Source organism: Myotis lucifugus, unplaced genomic scaffold (genome assembly GCF_000147115.1).
Source record: "Myotis lucifugus unplaced genomic scaffold, Myoluc2.0 scaffold_52, whole genome shotgun sequence".
Lineage (NCBI taxonomy): Eukaryota > Metazoa > Chordata > Mammalia > Chiroptera > Vespertilionidae > Myotis > Myotis lucifugus.
In genome coordinates, this window is record NW_005871100.1 from 7,016,017 (window position 1) to 7,037,831 (window position 21,815).

Sequence of the window (21,815 nt, forward strand, 5' to 3'; positions counted from 1 at the left end):
GAAGAATGAAGATTTAACACTGGAGACACGGATGTGTGTGTAGTTCTCCGAGGTGCCTATTTATTCTATCTAAGCCACTTTACCGAGCTGTGGAAAACTAACAAATACCTACAATGGACAGAAGACCTGAGTATTGCCTGTCTTCAGCCTCAGACACTTTCCCTCTTTCCTTGATTTCTCAGATTACTGCCTATGGTGCTGACACCAGGCTTGCAATTTGCTTTAGCACCCTGGCAGGTAACTTGTCAGGTTCTGAAATCTTAAACTCATTTATAATAGTGGTAGAGTCTGAAACACAGGGTAGTCTGGAAGTTTGGTAAAAGAATGGCCTTGAGAATCAGCTCGAATTTGGTTTCCTTCACTGGCCCTTCTTAGCCATTGGGCTTTGGGATGTCGCGTAAGCTTATCTCTGAAATAAGGATCCGGATACTATCCTGAGCGCTTTCTTTAGTGCCCTGTGTAAGCACTCAACAGATGGTTGTTGCTACAATCTTTTTGCCTATCTGGGGTGTTGAGGTATCTTTACCTCATTTGCTTTGCATTTTCTGGTTGAATGATCAGCTTCCTTGTTGGAAAGACTGAAATCCAAAAACTAGATGAAAACCTCGTCTACCTCCCTGCTTCTATTCACAACTATACCTTTCCCCAAATGGATGAATTTTTATCTTGTTCATTTTCTTTAAAAAAAAAAATCTAACATTCACATGGAAGCTGTTAGTATATAGAACACAATACCCTGCAACGCATCCTATAGTTTCTAAATTACAAATAAGTTTCTCAACAAAGGGCCTTATGGCAATAAGTAATTGAAAAACTTTAAGAAATAACACTGGAAGTTCCTGGGGCCTTGCTATAATACGATCTGATGGCTAGTGTGCTAACATTGTGTCCTTTGCTCCAGTAATTCCACTTCTGAGTATGAGTATTATGAGTGGATATTTTGGGGAACTACCTTTGTTTATGGACAAAAGACTATACAAGGGTGTTCATGGCTGTGATATACATAATAGAGAAAAACTAGAAACAACCCAAACGTCCATCCTACACAGGTTAAAGAACTGTGCATTGGTCAGTGCACACATGGATGAAACGCACAAATGTAATGTGCAATGGAAGGAGCCACACATTGAGTACATGGCTGTATGGCTGTGTGTGTGTCTGAAGTTCAAACGCAGGCAAAGCAAACCTATGGTGATAGAGATATGGAGAGCAAGGTTACCCCTGGGCTGGAAGGGAGGGTATATTGACCAGTAAGGAGCATGAGTAGCCTTCTGGAGTATTGGAAATATTCTGTATTTTGGTCTGGGTGGTTACACGGGTGTATACCAAGGTAAAAACCCACAGAGTTGTACACTTGGGTTAGTGCATTGCACTGTGTATACATTAGGCCTCGGTAACGAAGACAAGAAAGACCCTCACCTTGTCTTCTGTGGACGGCTCCAGCTCCTGGCTGACGAGTGCTTTCCTGGGCTGCGTCTCCAGCAAAGTTCTGAAGAGAGTGTTGGACGTCACTGTCAGGAACTCTATTTCCGCGTTTGGGTGCAGGCCGTACAGCGTGGGGCTTTCTGGAGGAAGCGTCTCCTCGACGTACTGGTGGTAGCCGCAGTAATCTGATAGGTTAGGGGGCGCTGCAAAGCCTGGTGCCAGCAGAAGCTCATCTTCAATCTTCCACCACAAAGGAGAAATCGGTTATTCCACACAAAAGGGGCATCAATCAGCCCTGGCTGGTACAGCTCAGTGGATAGAGCATCTTCCCACCCACCGAAGGGTTGCAGGTTCGATCCCCAGCCCTGGTCGGGGCTCATATGGGAGGCCACCAATCGATGTGTCTCTCTCATGGATGTTTCTTCCCTGCTCCCTCTCTCACTCTCTCTCAAAAAATAAAATTAGATAACTGGGCATCCATCTTTGCTTCCTAAACACTGAGAAACTGCTATGCAGCCCCAGTACACCACTGTATAGCAAGCTCTCCAAAACGTTTTGCAGCTCTTTCATAATTGATCATTCTACTCTGTGGATGACACCAAGCTGACCTCGGTAGGAGTCCAAGGAACACACTTGAGGCCGATCCCTAAGAAGACTCTGTCTGAAGTTTGCCTGGGGCAGCAGGATTCATGCACAGCCAGGGAACAGCTGAGCCACCCTGTTTACTGACCACCTTGACACATGCTTCCAGTCCTTGGTTCTCCCAAACAGCCCCATTTTGCGTAACTTGCCCAGGCAGATGTTTGATGTTAATATTAATTCGGACTTCATTTCAGTAGGACTCTATAGCTATGCTTTCCCAGGACACACACTTTTCATAGCCCCGCTTCAAATGACATGTTACACATGAACTGTATGAACAGGGACTTGAGTTCTCCCTCTGCTTTCAGGACCCTGCAAAGGCTTCGTACTCAAGGAGCTCCGTGAATCCTGCTTCAGCCCGGGCCTGCCCCCTGCCCACTCCAGGGCGTTTATGAAAAGCTGCTTCCTGCTGATGGGCCTGGGTCACAGAGCTCTCTGCACGTGGCATCTGTCTGCACGTGGGGGAGGGCCGTTTGAAAAGACTGTTATGCCTGAAAGAATCAAGAGTTCTAAACAGACATTGCTTTCGAGAAGATGCTCAATACCATAATATTTAGGGAAATGCAAGTCAACATTACAATGCCATACACTTCACACACACCAGGAAAAGGTAAAGGATATGGGCAGTAAACGTGTTGGCAAGAATGTGGAGAGAATAGGATCCCCATACATGGCTGGTGGCTACAAAATGGTGCAGCCGCTTTTGGAAATCGAACCAGCGACCCTTTGGTGCACAGGATGATGCCCAAACAACCGAACCGCACCAGCCAAGGCTAATTTCACCAAAATAGTTTTTAAAATATGACAACTTTCAGGTAACTAAATACCTTATTTTGCAAAAGTAGTTTAATGTATTACTTGTTTTGCATTGCCAAGTACACGCTGTACATGAGAGAATATTAATAATTGCCTAACTTTGAGACACTCTAAGGCTCACTGCCATCAGGGAACCCTCCCTGAGTGCAGATGCATTTATCCAACAAGGAACTCACCCATCCTAACAGGACAATGTCACAGAGTATTCTGAGCAGCATAACTTGAAACCCCGTGTCATTGGTTGCTTTCTGGGCATAGTCCAATGCAACCAAAGATACCCATTTCCAAATAAGTTAACCAATGTGAGAAGTGGCAAGAAGACCCTGGCAGGTGCTGAAGTGTTAGATCAAGTTCCCAATACTATAAACAGCATGAGCAGGAAATGTCTGCATGAGAACAGAATCACTGGGTCCTACAGCCTCTGCCACGGAGTCACCCTGGCTTGACCTTCCTTTGGTGAGTTGAACAGGTAGGTAGTACTGTCCAGAGAGGATGTGAGATTGCAGATGAAGCCTTCCCATCCTGAAAACCTCGCCAGATCTGCACCGAAATTTTTTAAAGGGCTAGCACACTCCTGGAATGTCCCCCCCGCCCCGGTCCCCCACCAAGGCTCTATTGTCTGTATTTATTTTACAATTATTTGAATGGGAGTTCAGACTTGTGAAGGTTAATGGACGGTCTCGCTTGGCAACAGTAATTCGCTCCTTACCCCCAGGCCAGAGCCAGAGAGAAAACATCAATATGAGCTTCTCACTCTGCCCCCGACCTCCACCATCATGCCAAGAAATCAGCCTCTGTACAGGTCACGCTCTACCCCAGTTTATCTTTCCCGTCTCCATGGTAACCTGCTCCAGACCTCTTCTGAGGAGTGACTTGGGTTGTGTGAGATTGAAAGTGTCTCTCTGACCTGTGAAATTCTGCTCACTTGGAACTCAGGAAAGACCAGGAGACTCACCAGCAAGAGAAACTAACTTAAGGAAGGGTCACATGGCAAGAAATGATTCCCCCCCTACACCCCCCGCATTGTTCCCAAATTGTTTAACATTAATGAATAGTAAAAAAGAACCTGTGCCCAATTTTCTCAATTAGACTGCAACACACCATGTTTTCTAATACATAATTATATCATTTCTCAAAGGGGACTCAAGGAAGGTGATTGAAAGTACAGAATGTTTTTATGAGACGCAGTCCTCAGAGAAATGATAAACAGGAGGTTGCTCACACTGCTCTAAACACAGTTGGTGTTTTGTCCGACTGGGAGTTGAGATAACATGACGAAGGGCTTCCGGGGTTTCCAAGAAATAACCATTCGATGGCCATGAACTTGGAAACCATTTGAGAGAGAGAGCATGGGAGAAATGTGGCCACCGCTCACAGCTACTTCACTGGGAAACAAGGACTGAGTCCTTTGGCCAGAAAGCACAGCCCTGGTCATGAACCACATGGGTGTTTGGTCTACACAGACCCAGGGTTAGAAAGATGAGAAATGGGCAGCGGGTGCCTCCTCTCTAAATGCCAGTACAGGCGTGCTCTTCCCGCGCCTCACAAAAGGAAGAGCTGGGTTCCCCACCACATTTCTCTTGAGCACATGTCCAGTCAGGGTTAGTGGTTAACTTAGAAGACTCCATGGCTTCTGTGACAGGGAAAAACGGTAAATTTCACTAGTTTCAGAGTCCTCCAATTGAAATCAATACACCCGTCTTCAGGCTAGAGCGCTTGCCCATGTTGACTGAGTGACCTGGGGCCAACTACTGGGTCTCAGTCTTTTTGTCTATAAAATGGGGTAACTGTCAGTTCTGCACACCTCACCCGGCTATTCCAAAAGCCAGTGAGTCAGTGTGTGAGACACTGCTTCCCCTGGGCACAGAAACCACCTGTCATAACACAGATTCTGATCCTCTATGTCTGGGATGCAGCCCAAGACCCTGCATTTCGAACACATTTCTAGCTCCCGTGAAGGTGAGCCAGAATGCATTCACAAAAAGCCAGGAATCCTCAATAACATCTAAGAATTATTTATACAATGACATTTTCAGAGTCACGTTGTAGCCTCCACATATATACCTCTGTGCAATAATAATTCTTACCAGAAGTTTCTCCTCAGTGAATTTTTAAAAATGTCTTACCAGAGATGGATTCATGAATTCCTCTAAATACACCCGACACAGCCTGCGATCCCAGTCATCTGTGATGTGGCCCCCATACATGATCTCACCAAAAAGATAGCGGAGGTCTTCCCATGGGACCTGGGGGGGAAGATCACGCAAATGTTCACTTCCAGGCCCAGAGCATCCGCATGTGTACACTTGGTACGTGACATGGGGGTGTCCTCCCAAGAAACACATTTTGAATAAGTGGTACCCAAAGTAAATGGCCTTAATATGGTATGTGATGATCAATATTCATCATTGTTTAAATCGATGAAATTAAAAAGTAAGTCCACATACAGACCTTGAGCATATTTTGACCCTTCTAATAAATATTTTCTGTTGATCTTAGCATGTTTTGTTTTAAATAAGTAAAATTGCTTATTGTAATAGTTCTGGGTAGAAAATGAAATAGACCACTTAACACTTTTACTCAAGTCTTTCATAACTGTCCCCCATGAGGTTGACCAGTAGTTTTATCCTATTTCCAATGAGCCTTGGACATGATTGAGATAGAAATCCAAGGGGAGAAAGAGAGGAGTTGACATGATACATACATACAGATATATATATAGTTTTTTTCCTTTAGTGAGAAACATCCATGTGAGAGCAACATCTATTGGCTGCCTCCTGCACATTTCCCACCGGGGATCAAGCCTGTTGACGGGCGGCAGGCACATGTGCCTCCACAAGCCCCTCTAACACAATGGCCCCTCAATGCCCCCCCAACCTCCCCCACCCCCCACAGGCTCACGGCCTGGAGCACTGGCCTTGTAAAAGACCTTCAGAAACTGTCCAGGCTTCTGCACAGACTTTCTTGAGAGAATCATTTCCAGTGTTTTAATACATTCAGTGGAAATTCATTAACACTGGGCTTTTTATGCAGATTCTAGAGCAAACTGAATCAGTCCTAGAACATGTTATGCAGGGGGAGTATACACATACAAAAGCTCATCCAAAAATCATGAGAGGGTATTGGCTCACAGGGCCTTGGACATATGACATGTTTTTATGGTCTAGCTCAGGAAAAGAAAACCCCAAAATAATTTGAGTTGGGGTATAGTTTGAATCCCGTCAACCTCCAGAAGTTCATGCAAACCAACCCCCTTGCCACGGATTGATTTGAGGGCTTGTTTTATGTCATGACTGGCCTACCTACTAGTTGAGGGGTTGTAACTAATGACTGTGCCATGTTTTATTCAAGAAATCACTCTGCCTCCTCTGTATTTGGCCTCGCAGTGGTTTGCAGTCTCTCTTTGCTACCCTTTAGCTTCCTCTGGGTTTGCAAAACATGCCAGTTTGTGATGAAACCTTTCTAGACAGGAACCTTTATACCCTCGGGGGCAATATACCGCCTCCCAACAGTTCAAGTAAGAACTTAATTATAGCCTTCCTTTGTTGCATGATGTGACGGAACAAGTAAAATTGCTTCAGCTAGTCCAATGTACTAGCTACAAGTTTATGTGAATTTGAATAAATGAACCTCAAATATGTCTCTCTTTTAAGCCAGTTTGATGTGAATGAAAAATAAAAGAGAAGGGACTAGACTGTATCATGCTCTCTCTCTCAACCACCCCATGGACTACCTTCCATAAAAGACTTCTTAATTTTATTTCTCTTGCGATTACATTTAATTCACGGCCGCTATGCATCTTACCATCCAGTATGTATCTCCCTCAAGGTTTAATCAGCTAGGGAGTCTGTCCTTTTTAATAACCAATTCTCTTTCCTCAAATTCTGATCTGCAAATTCTGATCTGCATTTTACAGATTCCTTCCTGAAAAGGTGTCTTATAAAACCAAACTATGTGCACATTTTAACTTAATTCACCAATGCTTGTCACTTGCTTTGCAATGTGTAGCAAATGACTCAGGTCAAGACATCTGAGAGACAAGCGGGTGTGTTAAAAACCTAAGGTTGGCCCTGGCCAGTGTGGCTCAGTTGGTTGAGCGACATCCCAAGCACTGATAAGGCTGCCAGTTCGATTCCCAGTCAGGACACATGTCCGGTTGCAGGCTCGATCCCGGGTGGGAAATGTGCAGGAGGCAGCCAATAGATGTTGCTCTCACATTGATGTTTCTCACTCTCCTCCCTTCCTCTCTCCCTAAAGGAAAAATACTATATATATGTATCATGTCAACTCCTCTCTTTCTCCCCTTGATTTCTATCTCAATCATGTACAAGGCTCATTGGAAATAGGATAAAACTACTGGTCAACCTCATGGGGGACAGTTATGAAAGACTTGAGTAAAAGTGTTAAGTGGTCTATTTCATTTTCTACCCAGAACTATTACAATAAGCAATTTTACGTGTGACATTTAAAACAAAACATGCTAAGATCAACAGAAAATATTTATTAGAAGGGTCAAAATATGCTCAAGGTCTGTATGTGGACTTACTTTTTAATTTCATCAATTTAAAAAATGATGAATATTGATCATCACATACCATATTAAGGCCATTTACTTTGGGTACCACTTATTCAAAATGTGTTTCTTGGGAGGACACACCCATGTCACGTACCAAGTGTACACATTCTGACAGTAGTCAAATCACCTTTGAAATTTGAAAAAACCTGGATAACAAAAATCGTAACAATGGACATAAAAGGACATAAAACAGTCACTTGTACACAGAGAAATGGATGAGTTGTTTTAAAGGCCCCTTATAGAGAGTGTGGCCTAGAGCATGCCTGGGTGGTTCTGACAAATATATCTCAAATTTCACTTAATGGAAAAAGTCCCCCTTATGAGGACTAAGCCAGAACATTCTTACAAATGGCTCCTTTCTGAAGTGCAATCGTTGGGTTTATAAGAGTTTACACAAATGTTCTTGATGAAGCATTGCCGTTCCCATCTGTAAAACACATTTGAGCTACAAGATAAAATCATTCATCTACCTTTAACTTCAAATCAAGGGGAACATTACTGAGAAAGTCACAACAAGGTGGCATCCTTAATACATAATAATGACATATGCAGGAAATGCACCATTATTTATCCTGGTGACGCGCTGTAAATTGCTTCCATCATCAGGACTAATTGTAGTGATTATTAATGCAGTGTTATGAACTGTCAGAATTGCTGTATGTAATTACATTTGTGCAAATGCTTCATTACCTGCCTAATGAATCTGGCATCCATGCACATGTAAACCACTGTTTTTGTTAACATAATGAAGGACATTTTTTTTTTTTTGCACGAAGCTGCTGATGTAGAACTGGTTTGACCTATCTTCCGAAATCCAAGCATCCACACTGCCAGGAAACCTTTGATCTGGTTTATTTTCACACTCAGCAGACGATGCGTAGCGAGTGTCAGCCATTTCAATAATAGCTTCCAAAGAGAAATTACAGTCCGTTTTGATAATGCCCAAAGCCTGACAGATTCAACCCACGCCTCGGAAGAGGTTATCTGCCCACTGGCACTTACGTTCGGGTTTGCCTCTAAGTAGTTGTAGAGGACGTCGGCGCAGATGGTGAGGTCCCCGGGATTGAAGGGATAGCGGCGGCTCCAGCCCTGGGGGCCGAACCTCAGTCTCCCAGCCACACAGGCGTGGAAATAGCACAGGGCGAAGAGGATGCTTTTAAACTCCTGCTCCTTGGAGCACACTTCGAGTGTATCCTGGGAGGAAAGGAAAATGTTCCATTACCCACCTGTACGGTTTCCAAGGGCAAGGGTCCGAGTTCTCAATGATCCCGTGAAGGACTTGGAGGGAGATCCGGGATAGAGATGACGTGCAGTTTTTAGCAGGGTGTGTCCTAGGAGAGCATCGTAGGAGACTGTCTGTTTCGCATTTGCCAGTCTGCTGATGCAAGAGGAACGCTTTTCTTTTGCTTTAGCTATTCTTCTGAATGCTTCACTAGAAACTGAGACAATGCATTTTACTATTCTGCTTGACATCATTCCCCCCTGCAAAACTATCCTTGTCAAAGTTGGGTGACAGATATTTAACCCCAAATACGATTTGTCCCTGGTTTCATCGTGATACAGAATATATGGGCACTGGGCCAGCCATCCAAAGACTACTTCCCAGCCACCCTTGAAGCCAGATGCGCTACATAACCAAGTTCTTGCCAACAGAATTTGAGCAGAAGTGAGGTGTCTAACTTAGTCCTCTATTTAAAAGGAAATTGTTTGCCTTGGTTGTCGCTCTTTTCCTTCTGTAGGCTAAAACTAGTGATGGTTGGACACTCATAGAAGACAGATTTAGGACTAGCAGAGGCACCCATCAGCGTGGGTGTGTGGCGGATCTCATGGACAGAGCTGCCAGTTATATATGAGAGAAATTACCTTGTTTGAATCACTATAATTTTGTGCTGACCTCCACAAATACAACCACCAAGACCAATGGTTTCCTTCCAATGAACCAGAAATAAAATTCATTGCTGGGATGATAGAATGGCATATAGAAGATTAAAAAAATATATACCCCCTAGACAAGATCTGTAAAAATTTTTTTTAATGCAAAAGGAAAGTTGAGTCCTGGTATGTTACATGGATATGGTCAATGGCCCCAACAGCCAAGAAATTAAAAGGTAAAAAAGAGCCAACTGATTTATGGTTTACAGGTAGTACCTGACCCACCTTCAGATTTGGCAGTTGTCTGAGGCAAACAGGAAAAGTCAAGGACGACTCCTTCCGCTGAGGTTGGGCAGCAGCAGAAAACAAGGCCAAATCCGTACCCTCCTGCCTTGTCCTTCAAAATGGCCAAAGGACAGCCAGTCGGACAACCGGGGCCACCTACAAAGATACTTAGCATCCTTGGGTGGGGGAGGATTTCAGAGCTGGTCTCCCGGGGGACTTCTGGTAAAAGTTGAAACCAAGACTAGATTTGTTCTCTGGTCCAGGAGAGCTTTTTAGTCTCTTTCTGTATCACTTTCATCGGAATCCAGGGCTACCACCAAATACGGTTCTAGAATTGGCCCGGCCACATACTAGGAAGCTTAAGGGGTTTGAAAATATACAACCCTTGAAAATAGCTTTCCTACAACTATACAGCAAATAAAAGGCCACCTTGTGAAGGCAGAAAAGAGAAACCATATAAATATATTACTGTTGGTAAGAAATTTGTAGGGGACCAAATAGAAGTATCAAACTTTTATTTAGGAATTATAATCTAATAAACTTTTATTTAGGAGTTATGATCTAACAAACATTTATTTAGGAGTTATGATCTAGGTTACCTAACATCCTACAGGGTTGTTGACAACTTTGTGGTGACACACAGGAGCTCTGAATGACCTAACTCCAGAAATCTCACATGGTAGAAATAATTTTTAACCTTGTTTAATTTAAGCCACTGGTTTTTTTATACTTCTGATAAGTGTCTAACCACAATTCTGATAAAAAGGGGCTGCGAACCTCTTCACAGATAGCTAGGGAGCACAGGTTAATTCCTGTGAATTGCATAATCTGGATTAAAGACAAATCTTGTTTTCTAGTTTAATGACAGGTCAGCATTCATAAAAGACTCTTTAAAATTTTAGGTTTTCTTTAGTTTCCATTTTTGTGTTTAGTTTTGGCCAAAGGAGGTTTGTTGGGAAGTTCATTTAGTGAATCACTTCGATTTTGCTACTTATGATCAAATTTAGTCTTAATATTTCAGAACATCCTTTCCACTAGATAAGAAATAACATACTCCTTGCCGAGACCGGTTTGGCTCAGTGGATAGAGCGTCGGCCTGCGGACTCAGGGGTCCTGGGTTCAATTCCGGTCAAGGGCATGTACCTGGGTTGCGGGCACATCCCCAGTGGGAGATGTGCAGGAGGCAGCTGATCGATGTTTCTCTCTCATCGATGTTTCTAACTCTATCTCTCTCCCTTCCTCTCTGTAAAAAATCAATAAAATATATTAAAAAAAAGAAATAACATACTCCTTGAAATTCTTAAGAATCTTGCCAATAAATATCACCCTCAGTTAATAAAAATGGCTTTCCAGATAGCAATGAAAAGGACTGATACTTTCACGAATAAACTAGAACTAGTGGTTTTTAGCTGGAGGACTTCATGCATAGGCTTGAGGGATCTATTTATCCCTATGACTATACACAGCACATTTTGAAAATGTGCATTTTATCAGACTATCAAAGGGGTCCTTATCAAAACAAAACAAAACAACAACAACAAAACCAAAACCAAAACCAAAAAAAACACAAAAGCTGAAGGACAACTGTACTGAAGCATAATTGTTAAAGAAATGCTCACTTTTCACCAATCAAGACAATTGTTTTAGGGAGTTAGATAAAACCCTCTTTCAATATATCGAACTCCTCTTTTGTACTTACTTTGAGAATGTAATAACAGCCAGAAATTATAAATCGAGGGGCAATTAAAAAACAAATACATGCCCACTGTTGTTCACAAAAAAGCATACTGCAAATGTGTAACTGATCCGTTTTTTTGAGTCCCTTCTGTTTACAGTCTTTTGTGTTTACATACGCTACAAATTACTCAATAGTTTAATTAAGTAATTAACTGTATTCTTCAAAGCTATAGTCTTAGATAGCTAATTATTATAATTCCTTTATAAGGAATTGGTTTGGGTATTGACCCAGAAGGTACTAGAGAAAAAGTTAAGCACAGACGTACTCACACACTCACACCAAGATTCACTTTATCCCTCGGTACACGTTTCATGAGCAGATGATGGTTCCACCGTGTTGGGAGAAGACCCTGACTTAGAGTCAGACCCGACTTCTCCTTTCTTACCTGATCAAAGTTGTAGAGAGCAGCATGTAAATTGGCCAGCATTCCTGTGGGGGGCTCGTTAGTGATCTTGATGGAATTTTCCAGGAGTCCCTGTGGGATGATGTGTTCACTTGGTGTGGGTGCAGTCTCGGCGCTCATGAAAACCCTGTAATCTCTGTGGCTTCCTTGGCTGAATCTTTCAAGGAGTTTCTCTAAGGTTCCCAGCCACCTGGCCACCAAGTGGACATTCTGAAAGATAGTATGATTTGTAATTCCTGTGAAACTCAAGTCTATTACTAAAATTATAGAATTACAATAATTTTTTTCTATACATCAATGTGTTGAACACTCAGAGAACCATGATGTAAATGTTCCTTTTTTATCATGTTAGGAGAACAAAACAAAACAAGAAATAAATTTAAACAATGAACACATTAAGTGATCCAAGTCAACACAAGTTGTCTTTATAAACCCAAATCTCCTTCCAACACACTTACCTGCTTCCAACGCCCACCCATCACTTCTGAGATGGAGTTGCCCAATACTCTTCTTTGTTAAGATCCAAACTCAATTACTGAGACTTATCTGGGTTAGTTTAATCAAGTATAAAAACTAAAGGCCAGAAATGTACCAGATCACCCACTTCATTACTTCTGATGGAAACCTCTTGTACTCAACTCCTGCTCATTAGAATATGGACTCAAATGGATGTGAGGGATGAAAGGCTAGCGGAAAAAGAAAGCAATCAACCTTTGTTAAGATGGTCTATGTATTCCTACCATGCTATTTTTCTTAAAACCTAGAGCTGTCAGAAATTACAAAAGAAAAAAATGTTGCCCTAGCCAGTTTGGCTTAGTGGATAGAGCGTTGGTCAGTGGACTGAAGGGTCATGGGTTCTATTCTGGTCAAGGGCATGTACCTTGGTTGCAGGCTAGTTCCCCGACCCTCTTGGGGTGCGTACATGAGGCAACTGATGGATGTGTCTCTCTCACATCAATGCTTCTCTCTAACTTTCCCCTTCTCTAGAAAATCAATGGGAAATATCCTCCAGGGAGGATAGAAAGAAAGAAAAGAAAGAAAAGAAAGGAAAGGAAGAAAAGGAAGGAAGGAAGGAAGGAAGGAAGGAAGGAAGGAAGGAAGGAAGGAAGGAAAGAAAAGAAAAGAAAAGAAAAGAAAAGAAAAGAAAAGAAAAGAAAAGAAAAGAAAGAAAGAAAGAAAGAAAGAAAGAAAGGTCACCACCACCACCACCACCACCACTGATTTTAAGGTTTATGATTCACAAATTTGCTTCTCTAATACTAAGCTTGGTAGTTGGTGCTGGGAGAGAAGTATAAAGCCACACCTCACATGCTCCAGGCTTTGGAGAAATCCTTGATATAGTGAAGGAAACATCACCCCCAGGGATATATTATCATTTCCAACAAAGAAAAAAATTATGATTATAACAGCTACAAAAATACAAAGAATGAAGGCAAACAGGGATGGGAATAGTAATGTGGGTATCTTTCTTTGAAACAATTCTGTTGTAAAATGACCTATGCTGAGTCAGCTGTTCACATTATTTTTTTGCCCTGGGCAAACATTGAACACTGGGAGGTGTCATGGGCTGAACTGTGTGCCCCCAAATTCATGTGCTGAAGTCCTAAACCCTCAGTGCCTTAGAATGTGACTGACTTTGGAATAGGGCCTTTAGGAGGTAAATAAGGCTAAATACAGTTATTAGAGTTGGCCTTAATCCAATTGAGTGGGAGATTGGGACACACAGAGGGGAGACCATGTGAAAACACAGGGAGATGACAACCACCTACAAACCAAGGAGAGACCTCACCTGACACCTTGGTCTCGAACTTTTAGCCTCCAAAACTATAAGAAATTAAGTTTCTGTTTGGTTAAGCCACCCAATCTGCGATACCTTGGCATGGCAACCCAAGCAAACTTATACAGTAGGTGAGGGCTCTCTCTAAGCTTCCTCCCCTACATGCTTGCTACTAGATTATAATGAGAGAACTTCTCACACCTAATTGTGCCACTCATACAAGCAAGCAGGGCCAGAAACAAAAATAAAACCTGTTCTGCAAAACCAGGGGTAGGCAAAAGTAGGTTTACACTTGTGAGTATGTGAAATAGTGTTTATTCTTGTATTAGTTATGAATTATTGCATTATTTGTATTACAACTGTAAACCTACCATTGCCCACCCCGCATGTCCTAATTTTATATCTTATGGACTACAACGATCCCTTACTTGAAAAGTCTACTTGGAACACATGTAAACATATTCTAGGCCTTGACGTGGGAGTCAGGGGCCAGAATACCTCCAAGTGAGCCCTGCAGTGGACACGGGCACACTTGGGGATCCAGCCTGGGGACCATCCTTCAGGACACTGGCTCTGGGGCTGGTGAGATTCTTGCGCCTGCTTGTCCAAGGGCAGCAAGGCCCGTGAACTTTTCAGCCAATCCACATATATTGAGAACCACCCACTTTAGCCCATGATAAATGATATTGAAAACCCATTATGTTGCCCGGCGCAGTGGCTCAGGGGTTGAGCGTCTACCTATGAACTAGGAAGTGACAGTTTGATTCCTGGTCAGGGTATATGCCTGGGTTGCAGGCTCGATCGCCAGTGGGGCGACTGCAGGAGGCAGCCGATCAATGATTCTCTCTCCCTCTCCCTTCCTCTCTGAAATAAAAAAAAAACTTTTTTAAACCCATTATGTTAATTCACAAACCATCTGGTGTGGATCTGAGATAAGATAGCTGCCAGCCTGCGTCTTTGTAATAGTTTTCTCTAGAGTGTGGGCTTTTGATAAATTGCTGAGTATCCCTCGAGGGGCTATGTCTGATAATAAGTGAACATTATAGAGTTTGGCTAAGAACTTATTAATATGTGCATGCATACATATCATACCCCTACACTGATATAATTTACTGTAAATAATAAACAACATAATAAGTTTCCATGTTGTTGGTCTCTTTCTTCTTCAAAGTCTCATTGCTTCTCTTTTAACTGTAAATTAAAGAGATACTAGAATCCTCCAGGAACTGGGATAGCCAAGCCTGGATTGTCTCCTCTCTAATTATTCTGTGTGGAGAGAACGTTACACAACTAGTTGGGGGCAGAGTTGTATGAGAAAATTTATAAACTTTAAAGCAAGATGCAAATGAGAGAAATTATGACAGGGCTGTTGGCAATCTATACAAACCTGTGTGTCCTCAAGCTCTGTTGGAGTGTCCCAGGTATCTCTGAGTCAGGAGAATGCTAGGGCTCCCTCTAGTGTATGTGTCTATATCTATATCTATATCTATATCTATATCTATATCTATATCTATATCTATACGTATATCTATATCTATCTATATCTATATACACATATATATCCTCACCTGAGGATATTTTTTCCACTCTTTATAGAGAGAGTAGAAGGGAGGGAGGAGAGGGAAGGAGAGAGAGAGAGAAACATTGATGTGTCTAGACACATCAACTGGTTGCCTCCCATACATGCCCCAACCTGGACAAGGGGTCAAACCTGCAACAGAGGTATGTGTCCTTGACTGGGAATTGAACTCTCGACCCTTCAGTCTGAGGGCCGACACTCTTAACCACTGAGCCAAACCGGCCAGGGCCTCCTTCTGCTGTTTTTCATTTTAAGGCACAATGCCTAGAAAATCCCTCAAAAGATGATAGCCATCCGTGTCAGGAGAGCCCCTAGGCACCTCTGGAGGGGTCACTAATGCTGAGGGAACCCACTGGACTCCCCACACCACCATGAACGCGAGGAAGGATTGTTCCCGGTGGCTGGGCAGCTCCCTGTGTTCAGATCCAGTGTTTTCCACGAGGACGGGGCACTCACTTGGAGGATGACCCAGTGTCCAGCTTGGGAGGCCGTCTCCAGCGCCATTTCCGCCACTGCCTCCTGCCCTTGCCCTAGAGACACGTTGTGGAATTTCCCCGAGTCCATGGTAAACCCGAGCCTGCTGCCTGTGGGAGGACACAACACGGGGCGGGAAAATGAGTCAGGAGGCGAGTGGAGCCTGGAATGTTGTGCCCGTGCGCGGTCACCACGGCTCCCTTCCAGGTCACTTTCCTGCAGGATCCAAACTAAACCTCTGAGTTTTCAACAGGCAGCCTCTGGAGCTCTCCACAGCTGCCTCCTCACAGGCACCCCAGGCCCTCGGAAAACCGGTTCCTCTGGTTTTATGGTAATAAAGCTTTTGACATTTTGATAGATGGCGAGCATTGTTACCGAGCTTTATAAACTCTAGCAGGAGTAGCAAAGCAATTCCCTCATAAAAAGGAGCAACATGTGGTAGAGATCACATCGTGTTTTGAAGGGACTGGCTCGCTGGGTAAATGCAGGAGCCTCTCACCTGGTGAGGCCGCACGTGAATTGAGCACAGCCAGGTCACGGCTCCATTAACCTGGTATTCTCGGCACAGGCCGCGGGGAATAGTAATCCGGAGCATAAAGCCACGGCGCCTCGCACAATCGAACAGACTTGCTCTAATGACCATTATTTAGTCGTAGGGGGCACCAGAGTACATGAGCATGGAGAAAATTGCCCTCTGGCCCTCACATAGTCAAAAGGTGGAAAATAGTATGAAAGAAACTTGCATTATGCTAACCAGAGGAATGTGCCATTTGAACATTTCTTCAGACTCTACAGTGTTATTAGTCTAACGTTTTCCAAATGCTCAATCTCCAGCAAATGGGAAAAGAAAAATCAAAGAAAATGAGATAACTGACAATCGAAAGGAAGGGCGGGCACGGGAAGAAAGGCCGGAGGGCGGGCCAGCAAGCCGCCTGGCCACTCACCAAGGACCTCGAGGTCTTTGAGGGCATCGACCCCCGGAGACAGGATGAAGAACACTGGGGTGGCCGGGCTGCTTTCCTCAAGGGCTTTCACTAAGTCCAACCTGGTCCTCTCCACATACTTTGCACCCAGTTTTTCCTCCACGAAATTCCTATAAAAAAACAATGCAAAATTTATGACCAGTGCTTGCTTTTGACCTTGCAAAGTGTCACAACTTGGATGAGCTTAAACCACAGGCACAGGAAGAAAGCAAACATGTTCTTCACATGGAATGTTGTGCTAGAATGACAATATGAATCCAACTGGACTCATGCAGAATGGCCAGGGGGACCCCTCTCCGCTTGGGAAGCTCTGAAAACCAGAAGCCTACATTCTATTTTGGGGGGCTACTGAGACCACCCCTCAGAGCCATCAGCTGCCTGTCTACAGCTTTGTATCCCCTCCCCAGTCCCCTGCCAGACCCCCCATTACTTATTAACAGCTCATTAGATTTGCCACAGTGCAATTTTCCAGCCTGCTGGGCTTCTCATGAATATACAAATGCTTTTTGGGGTGTTTCTCACACAGGGAAGCTCCATTAAGCAGGGATTATTTTCCAGCAGCACCCGATTTAGCAGAAAGTAAGTAGCACGGAGCAGAATTCACTTGTAAAGTAGGGCTCGGCAGAGGAGGCTGCACAGGGAAAACCGGCTGAACTAGACAAAGCGGAGGGAAAAAACAGAGGCGCGTGAATACCACTAAAGAAAGAGGAGCAGGGAAGGCCGTTGTGAACTCTGGTCGGTGAATTCAAATTAGAACGCAACGTGTGTGAATAAAGCAGCATATTACCATTTGGAAGCCAAAACAGCAGAGAAAAAGGACGCTTGAACCAAGATGTAGACAGGGCTTTCTGCTTTTAAATCGTGCCGGCTGCAAAGTTATGGGACTCTGAGTGTCTCTTTGAAAGGAATTCATTTTTATTTGACATGCAAAATCTTTGGAGCCAAAATGCCACCACAGCATAAAGTCAATGGAAATTAACACTTGGATCATGCATTTCCCTGGCCTCTGCACTCTGCTGACACCCACCTCTCTTCCCAAAATATTCCCATTCTCTCCCTGTCTCCCCTGCAGATTTCAGAATCAAGGTTTTCAGGAAGGATGTCCTGTATCGTGTTGAGCAAAGTTTAACAATAGGAGTGAGCACAGTATCAACATTTCAGCAGAATCACTTCTCATCAGTATGGACCGAAAATGCCTCCGGCAGATTCTCCCAGCCCCTGAAGACTGTTCCTCCCGGTTAACTTGCATTTCCGAAGATGCTGACTGCCCCACCTGAGCGCATAGGTCATCCTGTCAGGGCGCATTGCTCTCAAGATAATCAGCTTCTGTATTAGACTTTTCTTCTTCCATTCTTGCGGTAACTTTTCTTTTTCCGGACACTCGGATTCTACCCACTTCCTCCACTGCTTGGCAGATCCTTCCACGTCTCTGTCTATGCCTCGAAATTCTTCCATAAGGGCTACTGCCTGTAATACAACAGGGGAACGGACCGGAATAGTTTATCTCGAGCCTTTGAGATAGAAACTTGTGCCTGCATCGAATCCTGTAAACAAGTTGTGCTGGACAGTCTTTATTTCCTCTCCGGATTTACCCTGCACCCTTTTCTGCCCTGCTAAGAGGTGATTTCTAAGAGTCTCTTGGACGAAGCTCCCTGGTTCTCTGGCCTGGTTGGATTTGTCCAATAGGAGGCAATGGCAAGGGACTAGAGGGACGGGGAAGAGAGAGGTCAGTGTATTTCTCACCAGCTCTGCCTCTGAAGTGACCCAGTTGGGCATGCTCCTCTACTCAATGCCATAGCTCCTGTAGGCTGGCTCTCTCCCATCACTTTATTTCTCAGTCATTTTAGTAACTGCTCCTTTTCCTTCCTTTTGTCATCTCCATTCCTGGTTGATTCTCTATTTCTCCCTCCCTTACTATGAAAATATACTCTACCCTTTGTTAAACTTTTTTTATTCTCCCCTTTGAATGTGCCATCTGTTTTCTCCTGAGGCCCTGACCAATACACAATTGAATTTATACTTCTGAAGTATGATTGTAAATAAATTGGACTCTAACATTTTGTTTCTTAAAAACTAAAGATCTAAATACACCATAAAAATAAGTCTACAATGCATAGAAATGGTTCCTTTTCTTAGAAAAAAAGGGTGGGGCCAAGCTTAGCATATGATGAGCATCTTAAAGGAATTCCTGAGTCTGAGAATAAGCACCTAATTATAAAATAAAGAAAGTAGCACCAGGCAGATTAAAAATTATTCATTTATATTTCTTGACTTTTTTCAAAGGTCATAAAGACTATACATATTCATTAACAACTTTTCTGCCCATTAAATGGTCAAACGTTCCTTTACTTCCAATAAGAAATCAGTCACTTTAGTTGTACCCCTGAAACAAATATAATATTGTGTGCCAACAATAAATGAAAAATAAATTTTTTTAAAAAGCAAAAAAAATACTCAATTTATTAATATAAAGATCAATTACATTGTACGGCATATTTCTACAACTGAAGTGGTTTATGTCACTTGGATTTTTAAAACTACATTTCTACATTTGAGAGTACTGAGATTTGAAAACCCATGTTCCTAACATACCTTAATGGCACTCCATGATTGAGTAGTTAGAAAGTCGACAGGACTCAGGTAAGTGTGTTCAACTGTGAATCGAAGCAGGAAATCCAATTCACCAGGGTCTATCTCTTCCTTTCTCAACAAAATCTTGAGAATACACAAAAATTGAAGAGAGTCATTTGGTTTACGCATCAAAATCACGACACAGGAAGCAGTGACTGCTTAATAGATATGATTAAATAGCAGAATCAAGTCTTCCAAAAATTCTTACAGATATATATCTGTTCTATAATTGAAATAAGGAATAAGTTGTGCCCATGATCTCAAAACCTTGATCAGAAATCTAACAGCAAATAATTAGGAAGGATGGTTTATTCCAATTTTATGCCTCTAAGTAACATATGTGAAATATGCTTTCATAGTTAAGTCTTCTGCTATTAGATCAAACGTCTTAAAATTTGTTTTACAAATTGAGAAAGCTTGCGATGACAATGGACTGAGTTACTCAACAGAAGGCAGAGCTATTTCTATACGTTAGTACTGGTGTAGGAATTTCATCCAAGACACTATGAGAATCACACCGGGAACTGAAACACACTTTGGACATTCTGATTACAGAACTGACAAGAAGTCCATAGGACATTTTGGCGGGGGGGGGCTCAGATGAAAATATTCCTAATTTCCACATAAAAACATTACAAAGATAAACAGCTCAAATCCTCCAAATTTAGACGATTTTTGAATTCTAGGTATTTTCATAATACCTTATGGGTGGTAACATGCATGCAAATATTTTATTTTATTGAAAAATTAATTCAAGGGCTTCCCAAAACACGGGTGTCTATGCTTCCCTTCAGAAATAAAGTACATCATCGACAGAGATGGGTGACTTGGGTTCTGATTTGCTCACCTGGAAAGCCATCTGGGACAGGAAGGTGAGCTTGTCCTTCTCAAACAGCGCCCGGCTGGTGTGGAGGAAGATGGCGTGGGTGATGCTCTCCATGAGGACCGAGACGCGCCCCTGCGTGTCCCCCACCCTGTCAGCCTGCTCCATGGCTCTGTGGAACAGCACACTGAAAGCCTGGGGGGTGTAAAGCGACTGTTAAAGGGAGGTGACTGGTGCCTGGATGCCTCGCTAGCCCCCGACACACAGGGCCAATACAGTTTAGAGGTATCCATGGGGAGAGACAACAGGACAGGGTTTTTATGAAAATTACATGATAATTTTCTGTCATTACTATTATTAGCATCATTCCATAAAATCTACCTGTATCTCCTCCCTACACAACTACACTGCACCATCCTCTTTGCATTTTTCTGATAATTGTTGAGCATTTAAAAAATGTGTGTATGGGCAAGTCATATGTTTTAGTATAGGGGATGTCTGTCCAAACTTTCCATCTATTTGTTTAGTTGAGTTGGTTGTCTTATTGAGCTGCACACGTTCTTTATATATTATGCTATAAATTCTGTTAGATGTATGTATGTATTGGAGATAGTTTTTAGTAGTCTGTGGCTTGCCTTTTCATTTTCTTAATAATGTCTTTAGAAAACCATACATTTTTTTAATGTAATAAGGTTCCATTTATCAATTTTTTCTTTCTTTTTAAAAAATATATATTTTTTATTGATTTTAGAGAGGAAGGAAGAGGGAGAGATAGAAACATCAATGATGACAGAGAATCATTGATTGGTTGCCTCCTGCACGACCCCTACTGGGGATCATGCCCACAACCCAGGCATGTGCCCTTGACCGGAATCAAACTCGGCACCCTTCAGTCCGCAGGCTGATGCTCTATCCATTGAGCAAAACCAGCTAGGGCAATTTTTTTCTTTCTTAAGAAATCTTTGCCTAACCCAAAGCCCAAAGATTTTCTCTTATTTTTTTTCCTAGAAATTTTATAGCTTAGATTATTCTTTTTGAGTTAATTTTGTGTATAGTGTGATGCAATGGTTGAGGTTCATTTTATTCCATGTTGATATTCAGTTGTCTCAGCACCATTGGTTATAAAAAATTATTCCTTCCTCTTTGAAGTGTCTTGGCATCACTAAAAAATCAGTTGACCATACATTTGTGGGTCTACTTTTGGACTATCTATTCTGTTCCATTAATCTATGTATTTTAGTTTAGGCTGATTAGTGAAGGTTTGTAATAAGTCTTAAATCATGTATTTTATCTCCATATTTGTTGTTTTTTTTTTAATTATTTAGCTATTTTAAATCTATGCCCTGACCGGTTTGGCTCAGTGGACAGAGCGTCGGCCTGCGGACTGAAGGGTCCCGGGTTTGTTTCCTGTCAAGGGCATGTACCTTGGTTGCAGGCACATCTCCAGTGGGAGGTGTGCAGGAGGCAGCTGATCGATGTTTCTCTCTCATCGATGTTTCCAACTCTCTATCCCTCTCCCTTCCTCTCTGTAAAAAATCAATAAAATATATTTAAAAAAATCCTTTGCACTTCTGCGCAAATTTTAGAATCAGCTTAAAAAAAGCTTTGTGGGATTTTGATTGAGACTGAATTGAATTTATACATCAATTTGAAGAGACATCTTAATAATAATGAGTGTTCTAAACCAAAATCATGATCTCTCTCTCCATTTACCTAGGCTTTTTGAAATTTTCTCAAGGATGTTTAGTTGCTTTCACAGTATACAGATCTTGTATTTGTTTTGTTAAAATT

At 42.5% G+C, this 21,815-nt stretch overlaps 1 protein-coding gene across 1 annotated transcript in view; it reads right to left on the minus strand.

Annotated features, from left to right (window-relative positions):
- Positions 1 to 21,815, minus strand: part of LOC102439107 (dynein heavy chain 11, axonemal) — a 33,811-nt gene that overhangs the window by 5,525 nt on the left and 6,471 nt on the right. The window contains exons 5-13 of the mRNA XM_023753863.1: positions 20,049 to 20,219; positions 19,163 to 19,285; positions 17,844 to 18,037; positions 16,532 to 16,680; positions 15,570 to 15,697; positions 11,740 to 11,967; positions 8,462 to 8,653; positions 5,010 to 5,129; positions 1,420 to 1,665 (exon numbers count right to left, since the gene is read on the minus strand). Coding sequence (XP_023609631.1) covers positions 1,420 to 1,665; positions 5,010 to 5,129; positions 8,462 to 8,653; positions 11,740 to 11,967; positions 15,570 to 15,697; positions 16,532 to 16,680; positions 17,844 to 18,037; positions 19,163 to 19,285; positions 20,049 to 20,219 — 1,551 coding nt within the window. The remainder of the gene's footprint in view (positions 1 to 1,419; positions 1,666 to 5,009; positions 5,130 to 8,461; positions 8,654 to 11,739; positions 11,968 to 15,569; positions 15,698 to 16,531; positions 16,681 to 17,843; positions 18,038 to 19,162; positions 19,286 to 20,048; positions 20,220 to 21,815) is intronic.